The sequence below is a fragment of the Nicotiana tabacum genome, chromosome 9, assembly GCF_000715075.1.
Source record: "Nicotiana tabacum cultivar K326 chromosome 9, ASM71507v2, whole genome shotgun sequence".
NCBI lineage: Eukaryota > Viridiplantae > Streptophyta > Magnoliopsida > Solanales > Solanaceae > Nicotiana > Nicotiana tabacum.
In genome coordinates, this window is record NC_134088.1 from 32,681,232 (window position 1) to 32,703,453 (window position 22,222).

General features: G+C 38.4%; 1 protein-coding gene across 1 annotated transcript; it reads left to right on the forward strand.

Moving 5' to 3' along the window:
* Nucleotides 1–1,191: 1,191 nt before the first annotated feature.
* On the forward strand, nucleotides 1,192–21,138 carry LOC107800592 (26S proteasome regulatory subunit RPN13-like). The gene is made up of 13 exons (XM_075221590.1): nucleotides 1,192–1,281; nucleotides 15,782–15,874; nucleotides 16,040–16,099; nucleotides 16,251–16,289; nucleotides 17,696–17,770; nucleotides 17,857–17,923; nucleotides 18,624–18,705; nucleotides 19,120–19,235; nucleotides 19,333–19,356; nucleotides 19,773–19,867; nucleotides 19,948–20,025; nucleotides 20,116–20,170; nucleotides 20,812–21,138. Exons 1-13 carry the CDS (start codon nucleotides 1,243–1,245, stop codon nucleotides 20,952–20,954), a joined length of 966 nt encoding a protein of 321 aa, XP_075077691.1. The 5' UTR covers nucleotides 1,192–1,242; the 3' UTR covers nucleotides 20,955–21,138.
* Nucleotides 21,139–22,222: the final 1,084 nt, after the last annotated feature.

Below are 22,222 nucleotides of genomic sequence, written 5' to 3' on the forward strand. Positions count from 1 at the left end.
TACATGACATAAAGTCTTTAACTTCGCATAGTAATATTATTTTTATTAGAAAAGGATAATTTAAATGAATGAGATGTTAGTCGTGTATTTGCAATATGTTACCTTTGATATTGTAGTAGAAAATATATTTACTAATATGAAGATTTAAGTAGTTTAATTCGAAATTTTAAAATATTTTAACTGTTAAAGAGCAGACACCTACAATTTTTTTTGTACTTTTTATAATTTTTTCTACAAATATTAATATTGTCTAATTTGAAATAAAATTATAAAATCCATTATTAAAAATTTTGGGGGACCTAAATCAAGTCTTTACTATTCTCCTACTAGAGACACTTGTCCACCCCTAACAATTTCAATCAAATTTATAGAGTCCCACTTAAGATAATGCAGTAATGACAAGAACATTAAAGGCAGTGAGTGTGTCATCAGTTACCAAATGTAAATAAAGCTGGTTGAACAGTACGTTCATGGTAGGGCATTAGTATGTAAATAATTGTTGATCGTCAATGAGGGGCGACTCAACAGAACTGGTGGCCTAAAACCAAAATATATTAAAAAGACCTTGAATTTTATTTTATTTTATAAAATTTATAAAATATTGAGACACAAAAAAACCTACATGACTTTGATCTAGTGGTGAGAGCGCAACTCATGATGTATGAGTTAGGTGCACGTCATATGGTATTGAATTCTTCCCTTAAGTGAAAATAATAAAGGGTGAGCCCACTATCCATCGTGTTTTGGACCTTGCGACATTTGTCTCGGGGATTTCTTAGTTAAAAAAGATAGACACAAAAGAATTTGCTTTCTGGTGTGTGAATCAATCAAATGTGACAATTTTTTTTAGCTAATTTAGAGAATTTGAGTTGAAATTAGAAAGTAAAATCGCGAGAACCATGAATAAAAACTATACATAAAGGAAAAAAAATAAAATTGATGAGATAAAATTGATGAGAAGATAAATATATTATTTAATTTAATGAAAAAAATTTATCCAATTAACTCATTCAATCTTACGTCTACCAAATGTTAAAAATTATTAAAATTTAAAATCTTTTATTAATAATTATATAATATAAATTATGGAGTATATATTATATAATAATATAGTAGTGCTTCTTATTTTCGAGGCCTTAAATATTCAGAAAAGGATATAAAGTACCCCTGAAGCATCGAATTTGGTTCGTCTCCCAAATTACCAATTTGCTTTCAGTTCTCTGTTTACACATAATAGCCTTCATGGGTTCTTCATCGACGGATGCTTTTCCCCAAATTCAGGTACCCGCTAAATTTGCTTCTATTGTTATTGTTCTGCAACACCTTAGCACTGTTAATACCTGCTAGAAGATTATGTTCTTAAACTTCGTCCTTATTCAAGGACTCTCTTGTATCATTTTTATCTTTTTCCTTGGCGGAGGAGTTAGGAAAAGCAATTTGCAGCTTGACTAGATTATCGTGCATAGAAGACTATCGTCATTTAGATGTAAGTAGTGTCAGTAGGACAAGGAACAAAAGCTAAGAGGTCCATGGCATATGTAGAGTTAAGGTGCATCAGTCTTATTGTCTATTCGGTCACTACTTATGCTATAAGGAATTATGCCAGCAAGGTTGAGATAGAGCTGCAAAGGTATTAGGTTAAGAAAATAGATAACATATGTAGTACCTAAGGGTGTGACAGAGCCGTCAATAAAATAAGTAAAAATCTCGGGAGATTAGGATTCAAATTCCAACAGACACCTAATCTTTGGTGGTAGAGTTACTCAGTACATGACTACATGTGTTGGTGGAAGATAGAAGCTACGTGATGGAATAGTCGAGGTACGCGCCAACTGATATTAATAGCATCATTATTTAAAAGGAAAAGCCTTTGTTGGAGGTAAAGACTTGGTTGATACAATCATATGAATAGATTAAAGAAGACTTGCAGATCTTGAGGACTCTAGCAATGTGAACAAAAGCTTCTACGTAGGTTCGTCTTTAAAGAATGACTATACTATATTGGCCACCCTTTACATGCTGCAGTCAGGCCCTTGATGGTTAGTTGATTGATTAATTGGTCACTGGTAATTTAATTATATCTTATGACACGCTGAACATATTATCATTAAATTAAAAGGCTGTTTGGTTAAGTTAAATTTAAATAACTATTAGTAACAAGTGCTGAATAGGACTTTTAAGTGTTGGAGATAAATTTATGAATAAGCGGTTATGTGTTTTTTAATTTTAATTTAATTTCGATACAGATTAATTTGAGCATATACTAATTAATAATTTGACTAAATTCGTAACTAAAAAACATACTTAAATAGTGTAAACGATTCATATAGTATTATTCAAAAAGTAAACAAAGAAATGTTTAATCATAAAATGAAATATCAATATAAATTATTTTTCAAGATAAAAACCCCACACAAATGGGACTTGAAAGGAGTGATGAGATTCTGGAAGAGGGGCAAACTCTTATCTTTCGTGGAAGGCAATCGAGTACTTCTTAAGTTTTTTCCCATAAAAGGAGTGATGAGGTTTTGGAAGAGGGGCGAGCTCTTCGTGGAGGGCAATCGAGTACTTCTTAAGGTTTTTCCCATGAAAGGAGTGGTGAGGTCCAGGAAGAGGGGAAAACTTAAATTCGAGGTATATTTGCCTGTAGGAGATACTAGAACGGTTGGTGCATTGTCTTACAAACTCGGATTGCCACTAGAGTTGTCAGCGTTTAATTTAGAGTTCTACATGTTGATACTCCGAAAGTATATTCATGACTAGACGTGTCATTCAGGTTGTCCAGGTAACCTAGAACTTGACTTATGAAGGGGTCTCGATAGCTATATTAGACATACAGGTTCACTAGTCAGGGTCAATTAAGATTTCTTTGGTTAAAGCGTTGTGGTAGAACCATCCTTCCGAGGAGGCTACTTGGGAGTATAAGATAGGACATGCATAGAAAATACCCGTAGCTGTTTGACACTTGGAGTATGCTTCTAGCCACGTTCATCCTCAAACATTATTTTGGGGGGGGGGGGATGTAGTAACCCGTAGCTGATGAGGACTACTTTTGTCATTGAGCATAAAAAAGGAGAATGAAATAAGTGAACGTTCAAAGCCCACAAAACAAAATTGAGGAGCAAAGGGTTTTATAGAGTCATCGCAGTCGTCTAAGCTTCTGCTGTATTAGCTCTATGTGAAGTTCATCAAGTGAGCTCATTTAAGAGCTCTCTGACGTGAATGAAAGTTTTAATATAATCTATAATACAAGCTAAAACATTTAATGGGGCTTCCAAAAGATTGGGGTGCACTTCTCTAGAAGCTGTACCGAGACAAGGCAAATAAGATTCATCCGAAACAATTCCTTAACTTGAGAGTGAGGTAGAAAGAGAGGAGGAAGAAGAAAAAAGGGAGAGAAACCCAAGCTTGGTTTGCAATGATTCAAGGTTCTAATCCTTTTTGTTTCCATTTATTTAATATTATTAGATACAATTTTTTTTTTTTATCTAGCAGGAATATTTATAGATACAATTATTGTTGGGATTGAAATTCAATTTGTTTAGATTTAAGTTTAAATTGTATTGTTAGCATTGAGATTAAGTTATATTCAATTAGAATTGATTGGGTTTATAGATTCAAGATTTTATACATGAATCTATGTATACTTTTGATTTGAGATAGAGGATTTAGACATAGAAAAATCATGAATTTGAGCCTAAAGTCCAAACAAAAAAAATTGAGTAATTGAATGGGTAATTGGACCAAGAATGGATAAATCACATATTTGACTCACTGAATATGAAAACGTAGTAGGTCTATCGAGACCTTGTTGATGGAGAGTTGTCCTATATGGGTAATTAGCATTGTTATTGCATATTTTGCCTAGATTGGATGTGTCTGACTGAGATCAGACACGGAAGATAAGTAGAGAAGCTATATGCTTTGGCTTGGCTTTGAGCTAAGTGAGACTTTAACCTCTTGATTGCTTTCTTTTCTACAAACGTGATTAAAAAACTTGCATAAGTGCTTTAAAAAGGTGTTTTGACTGTCTAGTATGTGCGGGGGCGAACATATGCTAGACATAAGCACTTTTGAGATATATACAGCTTATGGTATGAAATGATTTCTATAAGTTCTTTAGCTCCATTATTTTGGGGACTAAAGCAATGAAGGATGCATCTAATCGCCTTTTAAATTGATCATGACTATGGAAGAAGTTCCAGGCATTCAACAGATCACTTTTAATGACTTCCCAGTAATGTTGATAGAATCCCATAGTTAATCCATTCAGACCTGTTGCTTTTTTACACTGTACAATAATTAGGACTGGGAGAAGTTCAGGGCGTTCAATTTTTGACATGATGCCGATTATTATGCAGTGTAAACAACCTGCATAGGTGTTGCGCTTTTCCTGCTCTTAACACAAAAGTTGTGGTAGAAAGAACTGAACTACATATCTGAAGATGTAAAACAAAACCTAGACCTGAAGTGTCAAGCTTCTTTATTTAAGTGTTTATAATTTGAAGAGAAATAGAATAAGGTTTGGGTGCAAGCATTTAAAGAAAACTTCTCTTTTAAACGTATTCTCCTAACTAAAAAAGAAAGAAACTTTTGTGTGGGTGGCAGCCTGTAGTTAGTAGCACACATCATAATTATAGAATTTTTTTTGGCATTTGGCATATGTCTGAAAAGCCTTAAAACTGTGGTGGTGGCGGTAGCAACAGACATTTTCCCTCTTTTACTCAAGTGCAAGATAGGAAGGAAAATACAATAGTTGATCTGGAGGATGTTAAATGGTTGAAAAGCACAATAACACAATCAACGGTTGTTATAAGAGTACCGATAAAAAATGATGGTTACAAGAATGGTACAGCAACCTGCAACTAGTGTTTTCAAAGGCATGGTTTAAGTTGACCTGTGGATGAGGCAAAAGAAAGCTACCCTGACAGTCGAGGGAGGGTGCTTGTCTAGGCGGGTGCGCACTCATCCAAAATGGATTGTACTTTCATGTTTTATGCTTTAGTGGCTTATGTGTTTGCCCTGCTGGAAATCTTCTTTAGTTTAGGTAAGCATAATCAGCAAGAGACATAGGGAGTTTGGAATCATGCTAAGTTTGATTTGTTTTTTTCCAGAATGGTTGATTTCTAGCATTGTCTTTCTTTCATTAGAAAGCAGATCCTTACTTGGATAGAAAATTCATTCACCGCAAGGATCATTAGAATTGACGGTGCAACAGAAATTGCCAGAGGTTGCCTGAAGGGGCAAGGAGGGGGGGGGTGTGGAGAGTGAGAGAGAGAGTGAGACAGGGTGTTACTAAATTTAGTTAGATTTTATTTTAGGTTGTTTGGGTTTCTTGTCTGGGCTATTTATTTATTTCTTTTTCGATTTTATAGTTGATTTTATGTCAGTCCGAAAAATTTGTGCTTTATGCTTATATGTTTCCCCTGCTGGAAATCTTCTTTTGTTAAGGTCTCTCTCATAATCAGCAGAAATGTGAGGGAGTTTGGAATCATGCTTAGTTTATTATGTTTTTCCAGTGTGGTAGATTTCTAGCATTGTCTTTCTTCTATTCGAAAGCAGATTTTTACTTGGATGAGTGAAAATCATTCACTGAAATGGATTATTAGCATTGACTGCGGGACAGAAATTGCCCGGGGGGGGGGGGGGCAGTGTTGTAAATAGCGCTCGCCTTAGCGCTAATAGCGTGAGGCGAGGCGAGCGGCCATCGCTATTTTACAGTGTGGCGTAGCATTTTCAAGGAGGCGAGCGCCTCTGCCTCTGTAGCGTGTGGCGACCTGTAGCGTCGCTTTTTGCAAAAAAGAAAAGAAGAAGAGCCCGTTTGGATTAGCTGATTTGAAGTAGCTGATAAGCATTAGGTGTTGAAATGCACTTTTAAGTGCCGAAACTGATTTAATAAATAAGCAGTTACGTGTTTGGATACAAGTACTGAAATTGATAATAAGTTGCTGCAGTATCTGATAAAAAAGTGCTGATAAACTCTTTTTCTGTTAAAATGACTTAAATAACCTTAGAATTGTTTACACTTATAAGGGCGTAATTTCTTCAAAATTTTAGATTCTAGATCGATTCAAATACAAAATATTCTATTTGTCATTTTATTTTAAATACAACTGTGCTTAGATAAGATAATTTTTATGATAAATATAATTTATTTTATGATAAGCATATAATCATAAGTTATAATAATTAATAAATTGACAAAAGTTTCTCAGAAAAATAAACCTAAATAGGACAAAATATTTGAAGAGAAACAAACATTGTCTTCATCACCACAACACTTAGAAAGCAATACACCAAAAAATTGATATGTCCTCATTTATTACATACAGTTCAAAGATTAATAGACAATTACATTGATACAAATATGCAAAGGAATAGATGATTTGCTTATCTTAAATAGTCAATGAGAATTGCAGACTTGAAGAGGCGGGGGGTTTAGGTTGAAAAACTACTTGAGGCAGAGATTATCGATGTAGGAGTTTTGTTCTAAAAAGGAATATTTTAACGATAAAATAATAAAAATCTTGGTCAAACTTAAAGTGCTTATAAGCTAAAAATTCATAAGTTGGGGGTGACCAGCTTATGACATTTGGCTTATTTTTGACTTATAAGCACTTTTAACTTTACCAAACGCGTAAATAAGCCGAAAAGTGCTTATAAGCTAGTTTGACCAGCTTATAAGCATAGCCAAACACACTCGAAGTCAGCAACAACGATCTATTAAAACAAAAAATTAGGGCTCGCGATTTCTTTACTCTTTCTCCTTCAAGTCGACAACAGACCTACAACATACCAGCAATTTCCTTTCTTCTTTCTTCATCAGGTATGCTTCTCTTCATCTCTTTTCTTCTTCTCCTTTCTTCTTTCTTCGAGTTTCTGTTCTGTGACTGTCCAATTTTTTTCTTTCTTCTTTCTTTTTTTTTTTTTTGATAAGGTAAATTGTATTAATCAAAAGGGAGAGAACTCCCGTGTACACGAAGTATACCCAAGACGTAGAGAATTTACATCAGAACATGATTCTCTACAAAAGACGCCCAATCTTCTATACAAGTAGGGGCTAAATCAGTGCACCAAAAAGCGATCAAAGATAAAAGACTATTCTTAAGATGTGAAAAAGGAGACTCAATCTCCTCAAAAGCTCTCCTATTTTTCTCCCCCATACTACCCACATGAGAGCTAACGGGGCGAATTTTCACGCCTTTTGCTTTCTTCTTCTACGAAAACCGCCCCAGCTATATAACATTTCCTTTACAGTGCTTGGCATCACCCATTGAACACCAAAAAGATTCAGGATTGACCTCCACAATGCAGAGGACACAGGGCAATGCAACATAAGGTGATCAACTTCTTCCCCAGAGCTTTTACACATGTAGCACCAACTAACAAGTGTAATTCCCCTCTTTCGGAGATTTTCAGCAGTCAAGATCACTTCCCTTGCCGCTAGCCATGCAAAAACGCACACCTTCGTGGGCGCCCTAGGAATCCAGATCGAGGAGTATGGAAAATTGGTCTCCTCTCTCACCAACATACTCTGGTAAAAGGACTTTACGGTGAACAAACCATCGCCACGCAAGCCCCATCTCCAAGAGTCACAGGATGGCTGGAGCATGTCTTGCCCGTATAGCAGTGCCAACAAGACTTGAAGCTCCGCAATCTCCCAATCTTGCATGTTCCTTCTGAATGAGAGGTCCCATACTACCCCCTTCATGCTCCTTGCGAATCTGTTGGACCATCAGTTCCTTCTGGTTTGAAACTCTGAAGACGTGGGGGAAGGAGACCCTCAGAGTAACCTCTCCACACCACCTATGATTCCAAAAGCTGACTCTCCTTCCATCTCCCACCCTGTAAGTGATGTTGCCATTGAATGCTTCCCAATTCTTCATGATACTCCTCCACATGCCACACCCGAAAGGTGTTGTGATCGCCTTGGTCCTCCAACCCCCTCCCGTTGAATCGTACTTTTCTACTATGACCTCCCTCCATAGAGCATGCTCTTCTACCCCGAATCTCCACAGCCACTTTCCCATTAAAGCTCTGTTAAATACCCTAAGATCTTTCACTCCAAGTCCACCCCACTTCTTTGGGGAAGTGACTGTCTGCCAATTCACTAGATGAAACTTTCTAGTTCCATCCGCCGCATCCCACAGAAAGTTCCTTTGAAGTCGCTCCAGTTTTTCTGTGATGCTCACCGGTGCTTGCAACATGGATAAGTAACAGGTGGGCATACTCGATAAAGTGCTTTTGATAAGCACTTCCTTACCTCCTTTTGACAAATACCGTTTCTGCCACCCTGCTAATCTTTTTTCAACCCGCTCGATCACTGGATTCCAAACCGTAGTATCCTTATATGAAGCGCCCAAAGGGAGGCCCAGGTAAGTAGTGGGAAGGGAGCCCACCTTGCATCTGAGAACACCAGACAAGGCATCAATATTAGTAACCTCACCTACCGGGAAAATCTCACACTTGCCGATGTTGATTTTGAGTCCTGATACTAACTGAAACCACTGCAGGACCTGCTTCAGGTAGGTCAACTGATCCATATCGGCATCACAGAAAACCAGTGTGTCATCCGCAAAAAGCAAATGTGAGACTCTTCGGGCACTGAGCACCCCAATCGGAGCTGAGAATCCTCTCAAGAAACCTCCGCCCGCCGCACGATCCATCATTTTGCTCAGAGCATCCATCACTAGAATGAATAACATGGGGGATAGGGGGTCACCTTGCCTGAGACCCCTGGAGCTGCCAAAGAAACCACACGGGCTACCATTAATCAGGACAGAGAATCTGACTGAGGAAATGCAGAACTTTATCCATCCCCTCCATCTTTCCCCAAACCCCATCCGCATCATAATGAAGTCCAGGAACTTCCAATTGACATGGTCGAAAGCCTTCTCAAGATCTAACTTGCAAAGTAAGCCGGGTTCTCTATTTTTCCTTCTGGAGTCTTTAGAAATAATCTTGTAAATGCTCCCCACTAGACTAATAGGCCTGTAGTCTCTGATACAAGATGCACCTTCTTTCTTAGGCACAATAGTAATAAATGAAGCATTGATACTTCTCTCGAAAACACCATTCGCATAGAAGTATTTAATGGCTTCCATCAACTCCCCCTTGATAGTGTCCCAAAAGAGCTGAAAGAAAGCCAAGGAGAAACCATCAGGCCCGGGGGCCTTATCACCAGCACAACACGACACAGCCTCGTGCACCTCCTCCTCCTCGAAAACCCTTTCTAGTCACTCGTTGTCTCCCTCCCCTATATGGTTGAACTCTATTCCCCCCAAAGTCGGCCTCCAACTAACTTCCTCTTTATATAAGTTCTCATAAAACCCCGCTATCGCCCCTTTTACCTCCTCTTCTCCCTCAATCCTCAGCCCATCCACAACTAAGGACTCTATGAAGTTTCTCCTTCTATTTGCGACCGCCACCCTATGGAAATACTTGGTATTCGAATCCCCCTCCTTTAGCCAGAGCGCCCTCAATTTTTGCCGCCAACTAGTCTCCTGAGCTATTGCTAACTCGACTATTTCCCTCTTAACCTCCCCCAATCTCTCTTTCTCAGATTCGTCTAACTCCCCCGCCCCTTCCCCTCTTTCTAAATCCCCCAATTCATGCATAAGCTCCCTCATTTTAACCTCTACCCTCCCAAAAACCTTCTTATTCCACCTAATAATATCTCCCTTGAGCAATTTGAGTTTCTTCGAAAGACGGTATGAAGGTGTCCCTGATACCCCATAGCTTGTCCACCATTCTTTCACCTTGTCACAGAATGCTGGCACTTTCAACCACATGTTTTCGAATCGGAAGGGAGCACGCACCCCCCTTCCTCTGCATCCATCTAGCAAAATAGGCAAATGATCTGAAGTCAACCTAGGTAAAGGAATCTGCAGCACATTCGGCACCAGCTCATCCCATGAGGGAGATGTCAGGAATCTATCAATTCTAGACCTTGAGTTGGAATCCTCCGCCCTGGCCCAAGTAAACCTTTCCCCTGACAGAGGAAGGTCAATGAGAAAGTGATCATTGATGAAGTCAGAAAACTCCTCCATGGCCCTCGAAATCACACTACCCCCTAATCTCTCCTCCGGGAATCTAATAGTGTTAAAGTCTCCCCCTAGAACCCATGGAATGTCCTATTCCCCCATAATATTGGCCAGTTCCTCCCAGAAAGACACCTTGGACCCTTCCCCTACCGGCCCATTCACTCCCCCAAATCCCTACTCCATCCCACTCACTCTGTCTTTGATGAGAGCTGCCAAAGAGAAAACTCCCTTCCTAATCTTCTTTACCTCCAAGCTTCTATCATCCCACATAAGTAGGAAGCCCCCCGAACTTCCCACTGCTGGGACCCAGTCATATTTCACCCAGCTACCTCCCCAGACATTTGTCACGATCGCATCCGACAAAACTTTCATTTTGGTCTCCTGAAAACAAACTAGGTTGGCACCCCACTCCCTAACTCCCACTTTGACGATGACCCTTTTGTTTGGGTCATTCATCCCCCTCACATTCCATGAAAGGATCTTAACTTCCATAAGCAACAATAGCCCCCATTTCCCCACCCCCCTAGCCGAGGTCCCTTTCTCTTTGTCACACACTCGCCCCCTTCTCTAATACACCACTACATCCCCTAAGTTATTTTGCTTAACACCTTTACCCAACTCCATCCCTGCACCATCGTAAAGAGATTGTTGCTCAATCTCCCTCAACAGTTCTAACACCCTATCTTCCTTCCCTTCAACAGAAACACCTAGAAACTTCCCAAAGTTTAATAGTTTATCCTCCATCCAAAAAGACATATCCCCTCCTCCGATCCTTGACGAAATTGGGCAGGCTTCTTCTATATGTGCCCTTTCCTTGCTACTACCAGAGGAATACAAGACCATATCATTGCTAGCACTAGGAGTTTTAACCTCCGAAAGGGTCTCACCGTTTCCTTGGGGGTCAGCAACCTCTGAAATTAACACCCCGCTGCTATAGGAATGTCCAGAACCATCAGTAGGGTAGCATGGCGGAAGAGAGCACGGAACCCTTGGCGGCATATTAACTGAAAATACTGGTCCGACACTAACATCAATAGGGGCATGCTCAACAATCTCCCTAGAAGAAGAAGAAGCTTTAAGTGTGGCCTCAGCACAACTAAGCCCAGGAGCTGGTGAGGGGTTGATGGAACCGGGTCCATCAGAGGCGGGGGGCCGTGGATTAACAGCATCATCCTTAGCCGGTTCTGCCCCTGCAGCAGCGGCCACCGTAGAGGGGCACATGTCACTAGAGCTCGGTGAAGGAGTGCCACTGTGTGAAGCACCTTGGCCAGAGGAAGGAGGAACGACTGTTCCTATATGCTTAAGAGCTTTATCATGCGCAGCTTTAGATAAACTGGGCCCCTTAGGGTCAATTCTAATGGAATTGGGGAAAGTTGCTGGGCCCATGTGAGGAAGCCCAGGCCTATACTTGCTGAAAACATGCCCGACCCTATGATAAGTAGAAGAGGACCGTCCCATTCTGCCTTTCCAGTCCGCCTCACTGACCCATTCACGTCTCCTCCTGTTAAAATTTTGTCTTTCTCCCCCGATTTCAAACCTCTCGTCTCTTCTCGATCTAACATTTGATTCCGGCTTAATCCAGTGATCCGGTGAACCCTCCCCTCCCCTCAGAGACTGATTTCCCCTCCCCTCCCTTATATCTGACCTTCCCTTTTCTTCCGTCGCTATCGCAGGCATAAAGATAGGGCGAAATTCAGGGCTCAACCAAACCCTATAACTCAAGTAGCCATCTTCCACCACAGTGGAGACAGGGATTCTGCCCCCTTTCCTCACCACAATCCTCACTCGCGAGAGATCGTGTAAACTGCAAGTGACATCAATAAAACCCCCACAGATTTTCCCTATCTTCTTGAATAGGTCAAGACACCAAAGATGCACCGGGAGACCCACCATGTTGACCACCAATGTTTCGCCAGTGAAGCGAGGGTCAAGACACCCATCATGCTCCACCTATCTGTCTAGATTTAAAAAGTTCCCATCGAACCACCTGTTTCCTCTGACAAGAATTTCCGATGCTTGAGACTTGTCAACAAAACGAAAGAGATATTGAGTGTCCCCCAATTGCGATATTTTCAGCCCGTCCTTGACGTTCCATGCCTCTGCTGCCCAGTTCCTAACAGCCTTCGGAGAACCAACCCATTTGGAGAAAGACCCAATGAGACTAGATACCAAGAAACCCTTGCGCCTGAGAGTGTGCTCCTCGGACAGCGAGAAATGCGGCTCCTGTCCTACGTCGAGCTTTCGATGGCATCTTCCCCCAAGTTCTAGGGCTGGCCAAGAGACAGCTTTCATAAAAGACATGTTTTCCAGTTTTCTAGATTCTAGAGAGAAAAAAGAGTTTTTCTCTGTACAATCCATCATATTCTAAATGTGGCTGTCCCGGAAAAACTGGCCGGAAAAAGCCTCAATAGTCGGGATAACAGTATTCACAGTGGGTGAAAACAGTATATATGAAGGGAGGAAGGTTTTCTCGTACTGAACAAAGGAAACAATCGTCAGAAACTGGGGTTTAAAGGCCGGAAAAAGAAAAAGTCGTCGGAATTTGGTGAAACTGGCACGGGATGGCTCGGAAATGCCTCGAGAAGAGGCTGTCTGAAGAGAAAAAATTGAAAAGTCGCCGGAAAAGGCCACACGCGCCGGCGCGTGGCTGAAAGCTCGCCGGAAAAACAGGTGAGTTGGCGGCGCGTGAGGGCTCAGTTGCCGGAGAAATTTACTGGGGTTTGGACGCGGGGAGTTTGGCTCTTGATGGGTGTGGTGGAAAATTAGGAAGAAGAAGAGATGGAAGAGGCTCGGCCATAGAAAGCACTGTTGCGAAGGCACTGTTGCGATGACACTGTTGCGATTAGGGCACTTCTTTCTTCTTCTCTTCTTTCTTTTTGTTTTGGGCTTTGTTTTTTATCGCTGGTGCTGCAACAGAACAGAGTCTGTGTTGCTCTGTTTTTTCTTCCTTTTTTTTCTTTCTTTTTGTTTTGGGCTCTGTTTTTGATCGTTGCTGCTGCAACAGAACAGAGTCTGTGTTGCTCTGTTTTTTCTTTTTTTTTTTTTTTTTTTTTTTTTTCTGGCTTTGTTTTTGATCACTGCTGCTGCACTCACCAGAACAGTCCGAGAAAAGCTCTGTTTTTTTTATGAAGACTCCGAAGATGAAGAAGATGATAGCCAATATAATGCTAACGTTCTTGAAATTCAAGAATTTGAAAATCTTGAAGAAGAATAGATGTTGCTAGTTAGACTTTTAGTTTATGAATCTACTATGACTATCTATTGAGTTTTTAATTTTTGAATTTATATATTTATTAATATATTATTGCTATTGAGTTTTTAGTTATATATATAATATTTTATTTTTTGTATAAATTGTCGCTTCACATCAAAAAGGCGAGCAGCGAAGTGAAGTGGGCCCTCGTCGCTATTTGTCGCCGCACGGTATCCAAAACACTGGGGAGGGGGGGGGGGGAGAGATTGTTACTAAGTATAGTTACATTTTATGTTAAGCAGTTTGGGTTCTTGCCTGGGATATTTATTTATTTTTCGATAAGTAAGACTAGGCTATTTATTTGGCGGTTCTATGATCTTTTGTACTTAATTAAACTGTCTTGGTGATTCTTTGCTTGGATTTTGTGCTGGTCCAAACCAACTCAATTCTATCTAACTTTAAGGAAATGCTACATAATGTCCCATCACTTCAATATATCTAATTCACTATTTTCTTAATGATATTGTATTCTCAAAACATTTTTAAATAATGAAAGCCCTTTCTCTTGCTTTACACCTTTTACCTTCAGCCAATATTTGAAGGTTTTTTCTGATTCGAAGCTAGCTAGTGTTGTGCATCTTCCTCAGTTGTCTTCTGATAATCAAGTCTCAAGGTTGAAGGGAGTGATAGGAAGGTTTGCAAATATTTTAACTTGATAATTAACTGTTTTCGGCTTTCCTAAGATTTTAATTGTTCCAAAAAACAGCTCCATCCATTTTAAGTATATATGGATGTCCAGCAGAAGTAATATCGTTGCTATCTTGGTCTGGGAGGCCAACCCCAGTGGAGGAGGAAGGCATACTGCCAGTAGCTTATTTGTGGCCTCTTAATTCCACCACTGGTTTGTATTGAGCAATGCTTTGCTTTACTGTTACTGCATTGTCAAGTTTTGATAGCAGCAGGTCAATGGAGGAAGCGATGCCTGTAACTTTTCCCAGTATGTTGTTTTGGTTGATATGGATGAAAAGCAATTACGATGAAGTCAGCTGAATTCATCACTTTTTAGACTCTTTCCAGATGAAGAATGAATAATCCAAAAGCAGCCCCATATGATTCTTGTTTGAGAAAGCATAGTACAGTATAGTGAAGAGCTGTCCGTTCTTTTTGGTCTTTTGTTTAGGAAAACAAAGGGGTGATGCTTGTGGTATCTAAGTTAGAAAGATATTACCAATACATTAGAAAACAAAAGATTTAGTACAAAATGTAAATTTTGAGCTGGTTTGTCATGGGGATAATTATGTTCGGCTGTTTTTTCAGTCTCATAGATTCTGCAAATTTTGCAATGCTAGTCAAAATAAGATTGGTGAAGTCTTGAAATTCACTACGTGATTCATTTAAGCAGCGTGCACGTCAATTTTGGCATCAAACATGATAAGTTGCTCATAGTTGTGGTCAGGTATTGGAAGATGAGAAGTCTATGGCATTCATGCCATTAGCTATGAGAAACTCAGAAAGTTATCATGACTGTTAAAGAGCGGCAGCGGTTAAGCGAGGGTAAGGAGAAGTTGGATGCATCAGGCAGGTTAGAGCATGTATCATTCAATAAGCATGTGCAAGGGTGGGATGGATGTCATGAGGAGGACAGAAGTGGAGTGCAGAGTTTGGATATTTAAAAAACTTCTGTTATGATTGTGTAAGGTTATAGTGTTTGAGATGACTTTCAGAAAATTGGAAGTGGACTGAGGTGCAGGGGGCAGGTTCTTGGTGAAATCCTTGTTAATCTTCCTCTGAAGAGGAAGGGGTGTGACTTAATCATAGAGTCTGTCTGGCTACTTTGCTTTCCTAACTTACCATTTTTCGTATAGATTGTCTTGGATTCCCAACTTAACAGTAGAAAAATGTAGGAAAGAGGCAGATCCTTTATAAAATTGGTGTTTTTGTGCTAAAATACTGGATCCTTATGATACACTATGATGGCCATCCATATTGTAGAATAAGATGCTTAGCTAGGTTATTCCTAGATGTGCCGAGGAGCTTACAACCAGTTGGAGCGGAGGAGGAAAGAGGAAGAGAGAGAAGCCGTCGGATGTGATCCATCCACACATGGAAGGATATGAATTGGAAGACATTTGAAGGAGTCAAGGATGCCACTTCTTTGACGGAAAATGTGCAAGTACCTTTTGTTCATCTTGGAGTATACAGAACATCCCAATTTATATGCACAGATTGGATGACAGTCACAGAGAGCTCTGCCCCTTTTTTCTTCTTTCCTATAGCATAACTCTCTTACTCTCTTGTATGTCGAATTTCTGATTTTCTCCATAATGAAAATTGTTAGTTGTCAAAGATAGGAATACCTTTGCTAATTTTTCCTGTATCATTGTTCAATTGTTTTCCCCTTTCTAAAGAAAACAAAATTACAAAAAAGAAGCGCAGCATACATGTAGTCTATCTTATGAAATGGTAAATATTTTTCTGTTCATTTGACATTTCATTGGTTCTTATTGGTGATATAAATGACATATATTGGTATTATTTTGAGCAGGAAACTTTGATGGAATTTCGTGCCGGTAAAATGATCATAGAGGGGAAAAAAGTTATCCCTGATTCACGGAAAGGACTTGTTCGTATAGGCAGGGTATGAGGAATTCAAAAGAAAGCATATTTGATTTGGTTTGTCATTTTTGTTGTTCGCCTAAGTTTGACCCCGTCTAGCTTAAATGGTGGCGATCTTACAAAGGCGTTGCTTTATAAATGTCTAAATATCTGTTATGAAATTACGGTGTCATTTTTTATATTTTAGGGTGACGAGGGACTACTCCATTTTCAGTGGCTTGACCGTAATCTCAACATTGTCGAAGATGTATCCTTTTTCCCGCCAAATCATAGTGAATTCTGTCTTTGGTATTGCTTCACTTCTATTTTATTGATCATTGCTCTTATTCTGGAAATAGTACTATCCACAGTAATTAATAAAATTCTGAGAGTTATTTCTTGACAAAAGTTGATCATAGGATCAGATTGTTTTCCCAGAGGAGGCAGTTTTTGAGAAGGTATTTCTATTACCCGTTGCTTGTTACTTTAATCACTGAAGAACTATCCAATTGCAACAAAAGATTTCTGTAATGTTTAAGATGAAGTTCACAAAATACAGAATCAATATTGTCTAACGACTAATGAGTGACTCTAAACATGATTGCCTATCTAAGAGTTAATTCCCCGAATGGTCACCCAACTTATGGGAATAACCTATCAAAGTCACTTTTGTTTGGTTTGGGACAACAAAGTCACCCAAAGAAAATAAAGAACACCCATTTGGCATGCTATGTCATATTAAAAAATATGTTTTAATGATAAAACCCATTTAACCAATGTCTATTATACCCATTTAACCCATCCGATAAGAAAATGGGTCTACTTTAAAATAACAAAGTTCTTGTTTTTAACAAAGTAAATTCTTGTTAAAAGGATCGAAGCAACAAAGATAGACAAATCTTTTGACCGGAGGAAGTACTTACTGCACTTTTTCAAAGTCATTAAATTAGCTTCTTTTTAATCTCAGAAACATCCGTGAGGTAATTAAATACCTGTGCTTGCTCCTGTTGTATTCCCACCAAATAAGAGAGTAGAAGCTCTTTACTTTGGTTCTCGACTCAAGTGCTTTTACATCCAAAAATTGAGGCTTTAGAAATCTAGAATAGAAATCCAAAAGCAATGAAAATTCTGTTTTTAATCCAGAATCAGTGTACGAAAGCTAAATACACGAATCTTTTTTCAGAATTATGTTTAAAACCGTATTTTAAAAACAAACCTGGGAGTCCAGTGTCTCCATAGGAAGTATACATGCAGTACAGAATGTCAAATTAAAATAGGTTATTACTTAACCTTTAAATTTTTAAGAAATGAGTAATTAATTTTGTAATTTGTAATGTTTTGACTTCACCACCCTCTTTCACACTATTATCTGGCCTCTAGAGACTGTAAATCACTGTAAAACTGTAAATCACTCTAATCTTTTAGTATATTATAGTTTGAAAAGAATATAATTGGCACTGCTTTGGAAAGTTCTGAACATTAATATAATAGATCATCTTTTTTAATATAGATCGATTTTCTTATTGGGTGGGTTAATTGGGTATAAGGGACATGGGTTAAATGGTTTATCATTAAAAAATATATTTTTTATATGACATGGCATGCCAAATGAGTGTTCTTTATTTCTGAGTTAAAGAAAAAAGCAATAGTTGGATGACTTTGCTGTCCCAAACCACACTTTGGTAGGATATTCCCGTAAGTTGGGTGACCATGGGAATTAACTCTCGATCTAACTATTCATTATTTACTTACAGGAGATCCAAACGTTCCTCCTATTTAAATATTTTTCCTTAAATTTGTCATTCAGAGGTTCTCACATTAATTAATCTCTGCTATTAATCCGTTGTTGTCTGAATCTCTTCAGGTCAATCAATCATCTGGAAGGGTCTACATCTTGAAGTTCTGTACCGACGATAGAAAGTTTTTCTTTTGGATACAGGTCACTTCTGTTGCCATGGATATTTCTGTATGCTTTTGAGTTACAAGAACATGCATTGTGATAATTTATCCTTTCATTTTGTGCAGGAGCCAGCAGCTGACAATGATGCACAGATATGTAGCTCAGTCAACTTCCACTTGAATCAACCACTTGGTAGTCAAGATTTATTCCTGTTTTTGTTGGTTTATTCTTACTATTTTTTCCCTTTTAATTTTGCTTTATCTCCTTTTTAAAGTTTAATTTCTTGAAAGTTGATTTGGAAAAAGAATAATACATCTTCCACCAACTTAATTTATGATTATACGAGGATAAGCGCAGCAAATATTAAGAGTTTTCAAGATATCAGGCCAATGTCTCTCTGCCTTAAGTTTCCTTCTTTCCTGTCTGCCTATTTTGATCTTGCAGACTCGAATGCGTCATGCACTTGCAGTGTGGCAGGCTCTTCCTGAGCTTTGTGTGTGTTTCATGTTGTTTGGTTCTTTTTTTTTTTTTTTAAAAAAAATTTTAAATTGTTTGATTGATACCAATTCATGAAAATATTATTCATCAAGTGTCATGATGTTTGGCTCTTAACATTTTCGATTTATTATGTGTCAAGTGTGAATCTTTTACCTTTAAGAACTTTAAGGGGGCTAGTTTAGGGTTGAGGTGTAGTACTCGTTGTAACAACCTAAAGGGGATGGAAATGGAATTCTAATTTGGGGAATGCACTCTAATATATTGTTATAGTACCTACATTTGGATGACGTTAATTGACTTTTTTTATCTGTATAACTTTTATTATTCCCCAAAGAATGAAGATTATTTAACATACCTGTTTTAACTTTGGTATATTTTGAACTTGTTTGAATAGAGTTCCCTGGTGAAGATGAGCCTGAAGCTTCAGCTCCATTACAAAATTCTGAAGATATGGTAGAGGAAGATATTTCATCGAGGTAATGCTAATATAGTTGAGCAGTATACGATCTGTTTTTGAAGTTGCATCTTGCTACAAATATTGGGAAGATTTATATGCTAACAAAGATTTTGAAGGACTCATGCAAATGGGTTTGTCTCACTTCACATTTACTTAAGAACACAAGCGACTAGTTCGAGGTTGAGACAGCACCAACAACTACGACTCAATCCTAGCAAGTTGGGTCGGCTATATTATTCCTCACTGACTATGCTGCTTCAATCTTAGGCCGAACAGATTACCGGCTCCGAAGGCCTGCAAGAGGCATAGTTAATTAATTGATTGATTTGTTTTCCTTTTGGTGTTCCTTTTAAGTAGTAGTACACGACTATCTTTATCTCTATGAAATTGCTGGAGGCTGGAAATATTTAAATATCTGGCTGAGCTCTTTCAGGGCGGGAAATTTGGTTAGTGCAAGCATGAATACTGAAGCAAGTAGTGATGTAACGTCTTCGGGTCCTGTAAAGTTGGCTGATCTTCAAAGAATATTGAGTAACATAGGATCCACAGGTTTAGTTGACTGCTTTCCTTCAATTTTGTTATGTTTAACAATCTCTATCATTTAATCTCCATTTGGACATAATGTTATTTCTTATGGTTGATGCAGATGAGGCTGTAGATCCTGATGCAGGTAGGCATTTGGTTGACTCATAATTTGTTTGAGCATTTTGATGTTTGGTGACGGCATACTGTAATTCACTATTTTTAAGTTAAAAGGATTTTGACGCAGTTAAACTGTTGTTGAGATGTTGATTAAAATTAGAGTGAAGAATATTTAGCAATTTTTTGGTATACAGGAATTAAAGCTTGATGTATAATCTGCTTCGTTTGCTGCCTTCTATTTTTCTTATGAGGGTTCTCCTTTACCTCTTTTTTTCTTCTTTTTATTCCTTGCAATTGGAGAACATCATCTAGAAATTTTAATGCCAAGTGAGTACGAGTACAACAATACTTTTCACTTGAATCAAGCCCAATCTGGTCGTTTATGTAATGCGAACAATATAGCATATACACCATTGTTTTTAACTTATCTTGCTGCTGTACCAGGATTGGGATTGGGAGATATTTTGAGGCCTGAGCTCATATTACCACTGATTGAAGAAATACCACTAGAAGGAGAACTAGCTTCACACTTGCCTGAGGTAAAAATTTGGCTCCACTGTTTTCCCAAACTACAAGAATTGCACTGGTGACATTATCTTGAAAATTGTCATGTTTGCAGGGCCATTGGACACCACATGAATTATTGGAGTTGCTGCAGAGTCCCCCATTCCGCCAGCAACTAGACTCGTTTACTTATGTGAGTGATCAAATTCTCTGTCCTGCCGCTTCAGCTTTTTAGGTATTGCTTGCAGGTTGTGTTTGTAATTTGACTCTCTTCTCACTGCAGGTTCTTCGAACTGGACAAATAGATCTGACTCAGTTTGGAATTGATCCCAGTCAATGTAAGCAAGCATTGAGTTGTTAGTCATCTCGGTAGCTAAAAGGAATGAAACACTAATAGATTAATTTCCAATAACTACTTAATTTTTCCAAATGATCGAGTTTTCATCTACTCCCTTGTCATCTCTGTTAAATTGTGTTTGCTTGTGGATGATGTTTACTCTTCCCTCTGAGCCGAAATACTTTTGACTTCCTCTCCTTTTTTGGCTCCGTCCTTAAAAAGATTGAACTTTTTCCTTAAATGGAAGATTGCTCTCCCCCCATCAATTTATACTAATATAAACTGATTTTAATCTGGGATGACCCGTATATGATGTGATATAATACGAAAGTTCAATATTGTAAATTTTAAGCCATTACTTTACCCTGCCATACTCAATTTCTTTATCATTGCAAAGTGGGTGAAGTATCAAACCTTTGCCTTTTGGCACCTTGAGCTCCGGTTCATGTGAGTGTAACTCAATTTATCTTAGGTCCCGCTGGTCATACCTCTGATTTAGCATTTCAACTGGTCGTTGCTGATTTAGTACCAGAACTTTGTTTCTAAGTCATTTCTGATGCACTGAATCATGCTGGGACTATCAAACTGTCAGTGCTGTTTTGAGTGTTGAAATTGGTTATTGTTTATGTATAATTTGTGCAGATAAGTTAACGGTCCCATCTTTTCTTGAGGCACTGGAAGATTCTGTTTCCGGTGCATCAGGATCCAACGAGTCAAGGCAGGATGAGAAGGATGTAAGATCTCAAACGTGTAACAGAAGTGATCCCATGGATGAAGGCCATTAAGATATGAGTCCAAATCAGTACAAGATGCTCTTATGGAGTTCTCACAATGTTGATTCCCCTTGTTTATTTTAGAGAAAAAGAATTGATTTCCAGATTATGTTGTTTACTAGCACTGTAAAGAATTAATGATTCAGGGTGAAGTTTCTTTCATTTCTTGCCTCATTTTATGCAGACAGTATACGGCAAATTGTGTTCAACTTATTATTGCAGCTCTTCAGGTGATAAGACATTCAAATCATTCAAGGTATGATGTTTCACCATCAAAATTAAAGGTTCTATTGCATTAATCATGGATTCTCAAAGTTCTCTTTTTTCCTCTTTCATTATTTTCAAAGAAATTTGATTAGATCGTTGATGGTAGCTCAACTAGAATGAAATTGGATTGTGTTTAGATAAGGATTTTCTTAAGTTGCCTAGACAGCACTATTTCTTGAGTAAAATATGTTATACTATTGGTTATTGCTTGGCAGAAATGTTCTTTTGATAGGACCCCGCAAGAAGGCATTTCTTATGACGTTAACAAGAAGGAATATGATTCCTTTTGAGTTTTGTCAACTACACGAGGATAAAGAATGGGAATCGTCGTTATTTAGGGTGATATGCATGCATTTCATTCTTTCTATTGCAAGAAATTTCTCAGAAAGTATTCAAAATTTAATATATATGTATAAAATAATTTCCCAATTTAGGTATAAGAATCCAAAAAAGTGGGATTTTTTGGACGATTCTTTATGTCCACTTGTTTGATCTTTGACCTATGATTGAGTTAAGGATATACAAATAATGACTATTGTGATATAATTATCGGGTCCGAGTAGGGGTGGGCATACTAACTAACACCTTTAATACTTATTCAGTTTTTTCGGTCGGTTTCAGTTTAAAATTTTAAAAATTTAGTTTTTCGGTTCGGTTATCGGCTATTAATTTATTTGGTTCGGTTAACCGAAAAATCGAATTATTAGCAGATAGATTCTTTAAGTTATATATAGGCTAAGCCCATAGGTAATAATATAGGCCTAATTTTGAAGTCCATCAAAGACCCAACCCAAATAAGTAACCCAATCGGTTATTCCTAATTTCCCATTCCTCAAAACTTTTAACTCTAACAAAACTTACCATTTTATTCTAAGTTGTCTCTAGGGTTCTTCAAGCTTCAATTGTGCCCCTCTATTGCCATTGATATGCTTGTGCCAGTGGTGCTCCATCAGTTTTCGTTGTCGTCGGATTTCTTGTAGCTATCCAGGTAAGCTTATTTTTTGTTATATTTC